Here is an 11,084-nt window from a genome sequence, read left to right as displayed (position 1 = left end):
TAGGTAATCGGTGATTCCCAAGTAATGTTTCATGCTTGACACGTCAGCATACGTCAGCAAAAAAAGGGCATATTCCAATCCGGAATTGAAAAACCAAGGAAAACCAAGGTTTTTCTTGATTCCGGAGTTAAGGTAATTTTCTTTCCAAAATTACCCCGCGACCCTACGTTGATCGCGAAACCCTCCGCGAGCGACACCGAAATCGTCGGCTCCAGCCGCTCGCGACATTCTTCCCCTCTCCGACACCCTCGGCAATCTTGGAAGGTCTACGGCGTCTCCCGCCGCCCTCCGCGGCAATCCTCCCTCTCCCCCAACCTCATCGACGTTGTCACCCTCCCCGTCAAGCATGTCACTTGCGATTAAGGGTCAGCCGCAGCGCGGACGGGGAGGAGTTAGGGGGAAAAGAGGACGCTGTGGAGGAGAAAGAGATGGAAGGGGGAGGAGGAAGACTTCTGCCGAGCCGCTGCCGCAGCTTAACCTCCTTCCCCTCTGCTTCTTTCTGCGCCGCCTTCGTTTTCCCAGCTGCGGTTCCCGTGGGCGACTGAGACCGGTAAGGGACCTGTCAAAGTATCCTAACATTGTTAGGATCAGTTAAACGATTTTGGGGACCGAGATAACGTTTGCTCGTTGTCGATCGTTTTCCGAACGAGGGTTTTGAGATATGAAATATCTTTGTCTATCAACATCTCTACTGCAAGAAATGGTGATGGATTTTTGGCTCCTTTTTTTGTGCTGTAGGGAATGTGGAACTGTCGATGCGAGGCTTTGATGTGAACTGGGCGCCGTCTGCCGAGGAAGCCGAGGAGGTGGCGGCGACGTCATCGTCGCCCAATAGCACTGTCTCTTCCTTCCAGATGGAGTTTTCCGCCGGGACAGGCGGGGGCGGCAGCGGAGCGCAGCCAGTGGAAAGGGCTTGCTCGAGAGCGAGCGACGAAGAAGAGAACGACCTCGGGAGGAAGAATTAATTTAATTTAATTTTAAAAATAATTAAATATCAAATTAATTTAGTTGTAAAAAATAATTATAATTGAACTAGAGATAATATAGTAAATATTAAAGTAAGTAATGTATTAAAACCTTCAAACAAATAAGGTTTTATCTCATTACCTAAAATTAAATCAAACAACATTAGGTTATGTTTTATTCCTTATAATCTTGGTTATGTGATTACTTGGTAATCACATAACCAAGGTAATCACGAATGACCCCCAACCAAACGCACTCTAAGTATATTTCCAAATATCGAAATCCTAGAGGTAGATTACACCAACAAGCACAATTGGTACCTTTGTTTGTTGTTGACTAGGGGTGAGTGAAAGTTCAGTTAAATCAAATAAATCGATCGAATTGATCAAATTTAAAAATCAATTCGGTTATTTCAGAATTTTATTTTTTTAAAAAAAAAGTTATTTCAGATAATTTGGTTTGATTTTGATTTTAAATTTTTTTATTCGGTTAAATTGAATAAACTGAATCGAACCTTTAAAATCCATAATTTCCTACTTCCGTAATCTCGTGACCTATCGCTCTTGCGATTCCCAAATCCCCTCATTTCCTCTCCTGGCCTCCCTCCTCTCTATCGCTCTCACCACCATCCCCTCCTATCACTCTCACCACTGGTGAGATTGTCGATCATCGCTAATGTAGCCGACAACCCCCATCGCTCTCACATCTCAAAGTTAAAGCCCCTGCTCCCCTCCCTCCCCTTACCCCTCCCCTCCTTCAGCTTAGAGTTGATGGCGTCGACAACCTCCTGCCAATGCTTTTGCCATAGATTCCCATGGTTGAGCTTAAGGTAGTGGTCACCTCAAGCATCGACCAACATCGAAGTCTCCCCCTCGCTCCAGCAATCCGCTTGGTAGGGCAGCATCAAATTTGGCAACTTCATCGTGCTCACCTCTCTTCCTTCCATCTTCCGAAATCCTAATCCCATTCTCCTCTCCCCTCGCGTTATTTGGTAGGAAGGGATCACATTATTTACACTTGATCAATCTGTTATGGTCTTTGTCCTGATTTATATATTTTCTTAGAGAAAAAAAATATTTTGCCGAGAATCGCCTATGTTGTTTTGATCAAAATTGAAAATTTGATCTTTTGATATAAAAGTTTTACTTGGTTTATCTTTTCTTTTCTTGTATGCCTAATTTCGTTAGGTAGGTTAATGGCAAAACTTTGAATTTAGATTTAAGCTCTCCTTATTTGAAAGTTTGATTAATTGGATTGAAAATTAAATTAATTGATATTTTATAGATTTGATTTATTTAATTTTTATTTAAAAAAATTTAGTTGATTCAATTTTTTTTAAAAAAATCAATTTATCCGAATTTAATTATTTTGGTTCGGCTCGGGCCTATCTGACTCTCTTTCCGGCCTGCTGTATTTGGTGCCTCCAACTCGGGCCTATAGACGTTGTCCATCTTATACGTATAACCGTTGGATAGTTTATGCTCATATCAGCGACCGTCGAACCCAATCCGAATGCCAGAGCCACCCGCATAAACGAGTTGGTGAAGCAACGGCAATGGCGACGAACCTTGGCTCCGCCTCGTTCTATTCCCTCTTCTTCTTCTTCCGCAATTATTCCTCCTCCTCCTTCCCCTTCTCGACCATATCCCTCCCCATCTTGAATTCACAACATTCCTCTTCATCCAAGCTTCGTTCTTCGAGACGTCCGGTTTCGGAACATCAACCGCTGCCCCAGGATTGGGAGCGGCGGCATCGGGCCCTCCTGGTCGACACTTTTCACCGGAATAACGACCTCAGATCCTTGATCCATGAGGCCTCCAAAAACAGTGGTTCTAGCGCTCTACGGCTTCTCGAAAAAGATGGGGATTGGACCGAAGACAATCTCTGGGCTATGGTTTCCTTTCTCGTTGAAACTGGAAGGGCAGAAGAGGCCCTACAGGTTCGGATTTGCTGCCTCTTGTTTCTCTTTGTTTCCTGTTAGACTTTCTCTTTGATTTATTTCTTTGTTGCTTCGCTTGAAGTTTTGTTTTTGTTAGTTTGGTCTAAGACGGTTGTCTGGTGACAGATTTTTTTTTTTCATTTGATTGTTTGAGTTAATTATTTCAATTGGAATTAACCTTGGGTTGATTTCGACCCAGTACATTCAATTTATGTTGGTGTGTACCTTCCAGGCTGATTCTATATGATTTATATCTGATTTATCAGGAATAATTTTAGTCAATGTGATAGCGAGAAATTAAGATGGAGACGACCAAGATGTGGTTTAAAATTAGAAAGTTCCAATTTTGATATTTTCTGAAATAGGATGTCAAGAATTTTATATATATAAAAACTTTTATTTTGAAGTACTGAAGTTTACATGAGTAGGATAAATTTCTTTAGGAGTTACTTTTTCAATTGCCAACTAATTAGGGGATAGAGAATATTTCTTGTGTAATCTTTTGAAGAATAGGCCAATATTGGGGCCTTCAAAAAAGGGACCTAGCCCCTTTGTTTGTTTGATCTTCGATTTAATAAAATTTAATTTCCTTTGTGAGTGCAAGTTTTCTTGCATGAGATTTTTCATTCTTTGTGTTGCACCAAGTGGAACTAAAGGTTTGTGTAAGTTTTGTCGACTTTCATGCTACATGAGTTTGGTAACCACATTTAAACTTTAGGCTCACATAGATCCCACATTCTTTACACTGCGATCTTAGTCATAGCATTGTTCTTCCCTAAACCTAAAATACAAAAGTGCAAACCCTAGAGGACCTCCTCGTAGTTTCCGATTACCTTGGCACAATAGACTCCTCTTGAGAAAACTAATTGATTCCCCTCCTTCTATTAAGCATACTTGCAAACTCATTGATGGGTCTCTCCCCAATTCCTATTTTTGCCACCCTTTCTTTGATCATCACTTAAAACGAGGATGACCTCCTACCGCCAACAAAATTGCTACCTTAGCAACATACATTTTCCACCTTCAACTTCTCTTGCATCCCCATCTATCCAATCTACCTAGCATCCTCATCACCTGATCATCCCCACCATAGCTTTACTTTGTGATCGTTGCTAATCGATACTATAAGGAACACTCTATTTGAGTTCCTCTAAGTCTTGAGAAGTGTTGGACACCGGTCAATGGGTCTAATTTAATTAAAAAAGAAGAACAATTTATTTTGTGAAAAAAGTTCTTTATGTAGACGACCCACTTCATTAATCAACCCTTAAATTTTAAACCGCATCATTCTCTTTGTCCAAGGAGAACTCGACTTTAAGTGAGTTGTCAACATCTTTTTGTTGTCATCATTTTTAAGTGTATCTAGCATTGGATTTCATTAGATTCCTTAACACAATCAATTTTTTTATATTAGGTAAACGACCTTCCCCTTAGTTCGTCTACTGGGTAAATCCGGAGTACAACTTATGCACACTCAGAAGTCAACCATCAGAATATTGCTTAACACTCTATCATTGATCATCTTCAAGATGTCATCTCTGCACCTAATGGTGGTTTATTACAGTTTAAATGGGATATCAAAGATATTGATAAGAATTCTAAGTAGGCTCAAAGCTACTCACATGACACCATACTTTCTAATTTAACAGTTAAGTTCTAAGGCATGACCACTTCTGAGATGATTGCCCACACCACCAAGGACATCATGACGTTCCTTTGTGAGCATCTCATGCTATTGGATTGAGCTAGGGACTCCACGACTCAGAGTCATATGCACATTGAGAATAATAATAAATTCCTAGAACAAGTCAAGATCCTCTACTGGAATCAGTCCTAATAGAAATCAACTCCCTCAAAGAAGAATTGGCTTGAATGGTAGAGCAACTCCCTCCCGATCCAAAATTTAGGAAGAGCAGCAAAACATAAAAATGGAAGAGATCTCCATTACACACCAAACATTATGCAAAGCTTTAACATGCAAACCACAACCCTTACACACCTTCTAAAGATCATCTTGTCTAACAATTGTACACAGCAAGGTTTTAAACAAGCTGATCAGGTACCATGTCTACTAATTAATCATTAACAACTTGACCCCAGTCACTTATTACACTAACGATTGAAAGTCATTGAACACTTAGACTCTGTTTGCCATTATTTCTATTGAAGCAGTTTGTCTGATTATTGGGACTTCATAGTCCTTCATTCTTTGATTCTAGGAATTGGAACCGTAGTGCCTTTTCCACAGTATTCTCTGTCGACTAATCAAAATTATTCTTGCTCCTCCATGTTTCGGAGGATCAATTGTCTACATATATCTATTACTACCACTTTTGTTCAAATTCATCTGTAAGAGTGTTTATGTCTATGATAAATCCACTAGAACCTACTCTCATTGTTGTCATCCTTCGGAATACAATCTAACACACTCAGCGGGTAGCCCAACAAAGTATCCCTCATTGTTATTTCTATCTACATCTGCCTATGTAAATTTGCCTTTTGACGATAGACTGAATAGTCTCAAGTTGTATCCCTCTCAAATTATTCTTGTAACTTCCTGGCTGCTTTTGCAAGTGCGCACACCAACTTCTCTACCAGCGTTACCTTAGATTGAATTTAGAGCACTTTACTTTGTCTATTAACCTTTTCAATGGCTTTTCCATCTTTTAGTCTTCATCCGACTCTTTCTTAGTTAAACTGATTTCCACAGGCTCATTCTTACAGAATTATAGTATCACCTTTGCAATTTTTTCAAATCAGGTCAAACCATACTTGCCCCTTTCGGTGTTGGAAACTTCATTGCTAAATGGTAAGTTGATAGACTTTTCCTTAGCTTGTTTGAGGTCAGCTTCTCTGTGAAAACATCATAACCAAGAGTAGGTTGACTGCTGAGAACTTTATTTGCCCAAGGCTCTTCCTTGAGGAGTACAGTTAGGCCTATAGTTCCGAGTGTCCATAGAGACTTGTACACCCTATAAGGGTGGTGCTTTCTCTATCCAAATCCCCGTGATAATACCTCATCTTCAAAAAGTTGTTAGTCTAGAACATTAGTCAAGTTGCTAGTGTGACCAAGATTCTATTTACTAAGCAATTTGCAACCTTATCTCCAAATGACCAGAGTATCTTGATCGTCTGGCTGATTCCCCTGCCTCCTCTTCTATAAAAGTCAAATCCCAGTTGTATTCAGTTTCTACATATAGGGCAAAGTGTGAGAGCTAGTTCCTTGCATATGACTCGGACTTTTATTGCTTTTCTCACGTTCTGGTTAGGCTAATTATTTTGAACTGGATCTTTAGGTCTTCCCTGCTCTCTATTGACTTCCTCTTTTGTCCAATATACTTGTTTACAGCTCTTTAACCTGGAACTTCAAATGGATGCATTAACTGTATCATGTCTGTGTTCCCAGATGGATATCTGCAATATTTTGTCTCACTCCACTTATTCATTATTGAACAAATTTGTCAGGATTCATGCAGAAGATTTCTATCCTGTCTCAATGAGTATCTCTGGCTGTGGCATGTTTAAAAGCATTCCTTTGGCTTCATGTTTGCATAACCTTCTTGAGCTCCTTGATCCCTTCCTTATCAGCTCTATAACCTGGAACTTCAAGTAGATGCATTAACCGTATCATGTCTGTGTTCCCAGCTGGATATCTGCAATATTTTGTCTCGCCACATATGCATTACAACAACAACCAAACCTTGAATATGCATTATTGATTTGTTAGGTTCATGCGGCAGATTTCTATCCTTTGTCTCAATGAGAATCTCTAGTTGTGGCATGTCTAAAATCATTCCTTTGGCTTCAGTTTTTGCCTAACCTTCTTCAGTTCCTTGATCCTCCTAGGCTTCAATGCAATCACCTTTCCCTGCATCACATAATCTATAATAGTAAACTTGTTGGTTCTTTCAGGTATACCAACAAAATTCTGTGGGGGATTCTCATATAGGGAATGTAAGAATTTCAATAGACTTAGTATTGTCATGAAGGTTGTCATTTGAATGGTTGGATTTGAATCATCAACTAGCCTTGCTGCCTCACCTCACGTACCTCTTAACAAATGTTGATAGTGGCTCATCCCACCCCCATATGAATGACATTGAACAATCTAAACCTGCGGTCATTCTACTACTTTCCATAAAATAAGATTCAAATGTTTTGGCTAGCTCTTCAAAATTGTTAATCTCCCTTATAGCATACCACCCCCTAATAGTGGTTGGGAATATCTGACAAATCAGTGCATTTGATGTTCCATACAAAGACATTCTAGTCAAAATCATTTACATGCTTCGAAGGATTAGTACTCCCTATATATGACACATGAAAGTACTTCCTTTTGTATCTCCAAAATGAATGATATTTTGACCTTAGATTGTCGTTTGCCTCCCTTACTTTCCCAAGTTGGCCACTCCCTTTATTTCCATTTACCTTTATCCTTTGATAATTCTAACTCCACCTTCTTACTCTCGTCTACTTCCTGCTCACCTCCATGTTAATCTTGCTTTTGTCAGACTTACTATTGTGCCTTGCTCTTCCATTATGCCTACCTCACCCCTTTTGGCACTTGCTTCTCCTTTCCACCTTTTGATTTCATGAAATGGGAAAACATCTTTATTATCTTGCCATGCATCATCAACGGGAAATTATGGCTTCCCAATTTATTTATTTATATTATTATTTTTAATCTACAATCAGAACTTGTAGCCCTGAGTGACTTATTCATCGCAGAAGGGAAACCCCAGCCTTAATTTCTCCTCCTTAATAGAGACCTTTAGGGTTGTTGCTGCCGTGTGACCTTTAGGAAAGTCTTGACACAATGGTAAAGTTGTTACAGTGTAACCTTGTGGTTATAGGTTCGAGTCGCGGAAACAACATCTTGCAATGCAGGATAAGGCCGCGTACAATAGACTCAATGTAGTCTGACTCTTTCCCGGATCTTGCACTAGCGGAAGTTTAATACACCAGACTGCCCTTAATGGTAGAGACCTTTGCCACTTTTTTTAAAGATGACTAGGTGAAGTTTTGATTTGTTGCTTCTCTTCCTTTTGTCATCCCTCCATGATCAGCACCAACACCAACACCAACACCAACACCAACACCAACACCAATTTATTAAGTTTGATTAGAACAAATAGAGAAGTCTTCTTACTGTTTGAGTATGTTTGGACCTAGATTTGGAAAGTTTGATGAAAGGGGACCAAAATAGATTGTGTTTTATCGAAGTTTGAATGGAAGGTTGGTTGATTTGACCTATGTAAATTGTGTTTATTCAAGGTGGGCAAAGCTCAGTTGTGGTGACCTTGGCACAGCCAAGATGGCCTGACGTTTGCTTGGTTGTCCAGTCTGTGATGAAGAGAACCAGGTAAATTGGGATGAGGTGTAGAGATGTGGAAATAGATACGATTACATTGACCTGACAAGGAGCGATAGTTGTCACCTGGAGATTGCCTAGAGATTCATCATCACCAACTACCATAGCAGATTGAGAATGAGATTTCTTGCAATGAACCTAGTCCCCTTTTGTTGTTCTCACACTGAGTGATAGATGACTGATAGTTAGACATGTGGCCTTGTAGGTGGAACCGACCTATCAATTTCTCTGATTTTGATCTTTGATCAGCTTGAGTTGATGTTTCATCATATTATTCACTATTGGTTAATCTGATAGATCTAGCCCTAGCTTTACTATTAATTATCCACTTCAGACATGTCATCATCCAATTACTCACCTGGGCTAGTGGTTAATATACCCACAGCTTCCCATGTGTTGAAGATTATAATTTTGGTTCCCTTTATGTGATACTATAATCTCTTAGACTAACCTGATAGTATAAGGTGTAAGACATACTAGATTTTTTTCCCTTCAAAATATTGTATACTAGTCATTCTGATTGTTAAGGGGGAAATATTTCATTATACCAGTCATTCAACATGAACAAGTCATTGTCAACATTGGAGGTGTCTCCTCATCTTCCTATTTCTTCTTTGCTGTCTTCTTTTATAGTTGACTAGACAAACTTGCATTGTAGTTAGCAGCAGGTGCATGATAATGGGTTTTCTTTTCTTCTTCTTTCAATGGAGGTCTGCTTCCCAATTGGTCTTTATCATCCTTGCATACTTGTCACAAACCCTCTTCATTCGACTAGCATGAGTGAAGATTGATGAGGAACAAGTGGAGGACAATAAATATTCACTTCATCTTCTATTTAGAGGCCTGCATCATGTTGCCTCATCCTTTTCTTTTCTACATACATACCGAAAAACATGAAGTTGGCAACCTAATTGTAGGGATGGATCCCTGGAGCTTGTCTAAACCCGTGTTTTTCTTCTCACAGACCATGCAATGTCTTCTTCCTAAGCAACACCGACTGTTACCACATGTCAACTTTTGATCACTACTTGGAATGGGACTTCAAATCATGATGCTTAGCATATTTGTGGAATTATGGTCACTGTATATTTGATTAGGTTTCATCATACATGTGTGGTTACTTTGCTCACTGCTTGAATTTTTAACCGCCATTGTGTTTTAACAATGAAAACCTAGCACTATTATAATATATAATTGGATAGTTTCTTTAATTAAACACTGGTGTTTATGAAACTCTACACAGATGTAATTTTTTCTAGTCTGATGTTGCTTGGCACTGAGTGATTTGATATTTTATGGAAATTTCAAGTCACACTATTCTTGTATGAAAACCAGGTATTTGATTTTTGGAAAAATAATGAGATGACAAGAAACAATCCTTCCAATTATTTGAGAATCATAAAATTGTTTTGTGGAGGGGGTTTTATGATTGAAGCTATGTCTGCATTCGAAGCCATGAAGAAATGTGGTTTTGTCCCATCTTTGGCCATCTATAATGCTATAATACATGCTTTTGCTAGAAAAAGGGATTTTCATAATTCAAATGCCACTTTTGCTATGATGTTGGATGCTGGTCTGTTACCTACACCAGAGACATATAATGGGCTTATTCGAGCTTATGGATGTTTTGGTCTATATGACGAAATGAGCAAGTGTGTGAAGAGGATGGAACTTAGTGGCTGTTTTCCAGATGAAGTTACTTACAACATACTCATTACCGAGTATGCCCGAAGTGGGCTTCTTGAGAAGATGGAAAGCACATACAGAGTTCTCAGTTCTAAGAACTTGAACTTGCAAGCTTCTACTCTAGTGTCAATGCTGGAGGCTTATGCTGAAATGGGTAACTTGGAGAAGATGGAAAGGGTTTACCGCAGGATTCTGAAATTGAAGGCCTATATAAAGGAGAATCTGATCAGAAAGCTTGCATTAGTTTACATCAGGAATTATAGGTTTGCTCAGCTAGAGGAATTAGGAAATGATGTTCGTGCTGCCAATTGGGGGAAAATTGATCTTGTTTGGTATATTTTGCTTCTATCTAGTGCTGGTCTTGTCAGCAAAAAGGGCGTGGAGTCTATTCTTCATGAAATGGAAGAAGCAAAAGTGCTAATCAATATAAACATAGTCAACATCCTTGCACATTTTTATCTCAAGATAAGGGACTTCAGGTCTTTGAATGGTGCTTTTCGTCAGGCTAGAGTATATAATATAAAGCCTGATCTCATCACTTATGGAATTTTCTTTGATGCATGTGATATTGGTTATGACGGAATCCATGTTTTAGAAGAGTGGAGGAGGAGCCGTTATTTGGAAGATGTGGTCGGAATAAGAACTGATCGACTGGTGTTGTCTGCTTTCGGAAAAGGTTCCTTCTTGAAGCTCTGTGAAAAGAAGTACATTACTGTCCATTCAAGACAAAAGCAAAAGAAACTTTGGAGATACAGGGATATGATTAGTCTTGTCCTTGGAGAGAAAGCTAAGAGGAAAGTTTAACTTCAATTATTTCAACATCTCTGCTAAATAATTGGATCCTGAAGATTATGTTTTTTCAGGCACAGAAATGTAATTATCTTGTAGTGTTATATTTAGAGGATTAAAATTATATTATGTTGATATTCTATTTATTAGGCACATATATATAAAACTGAGCATGCAATAGGTATCTCGACCATCAGACTTTTTTTGTGTTCCAACCAAGTTATTTGCTGCTACTTGCAAGCCCATCCTTAGTCTACAACTCCTAAATTAGACTTCCTCGTACTACTACTGTTTATTAGGTGCATTCATATGAGTCCATGTGGCCGATCAGAC

At 39.2% G+C, this 11,084-nt stretch overlaps 1 protein-coding gene across 1 annotated transcript; it reads left to right on the top strand.

Moving 5' to 3' along the window:
* Positions 1 to 2,480: 2,480 nt before the first annotated feature.
* On the top strand, positions 2,481 to 10,859 carry LOC141815469 (pentatricopeptide repeat-containing protein At4g14190, chloroplastic). Its single transcript, XM_074703413.1, has 2 exons — positions 2,481 to 2,905; positions 9,612 to 10,859. The coding sequence occupies exons 1-2, from the start codon at positions 2,522 to 2,524 to the stop codon at positions 10,764 to 10,766; spliced, it is 1,539 nt and encodes a 512-aa protein (XP_074559514.1). The 5' UTR covers positions 2,481 to 2,521; the 3' UTR covers positions 10,767 to 10,859.
* Positions 10,860 to 11,084: the final 225 nt, after the last annotated feature.

The sequence above is a fragment of the Curcuma longa genome, chromosome 21, assembly GCF_044706935.1.
Source record: "Curcuma longa cultivar G26 ecotype Majalengka, Jawa Barat chromosome 21, ITB_CL_G26_1.1, whole genome shotgun sequence".
Classification (NCBI taxonomy): domain Eukaryota; kingdom Viridiplantae; phylum Streptophyta; class Magnoliopsida; order Zingiberales; family Zingiberaceae; genus Curcuma; species Curcuma longa.
The sequence above is the reverse complement of the archived record's forward strand: the minus strand, read 5'-3'. Positions and strand labels throughout refer to the sequence as shown.

Excerpts from the sequence above, each read along its gene's own strand:
- LOC141815469 (XM_074703413.1), top strand. The coding sequence starts at position 2,522 with ATGGCGACGAACCTTGGCTCCGCCTCGTTCTATTCCCTCTTCTTCTTC. Across the intron at positions 2,906-9,611 it reads GGGCAGAAGAGGCCCTACAG|GTATTTGATTTTTGGAAAAA; the intron begins GTTCGGATTTGC and ends TATGAAAACCAG.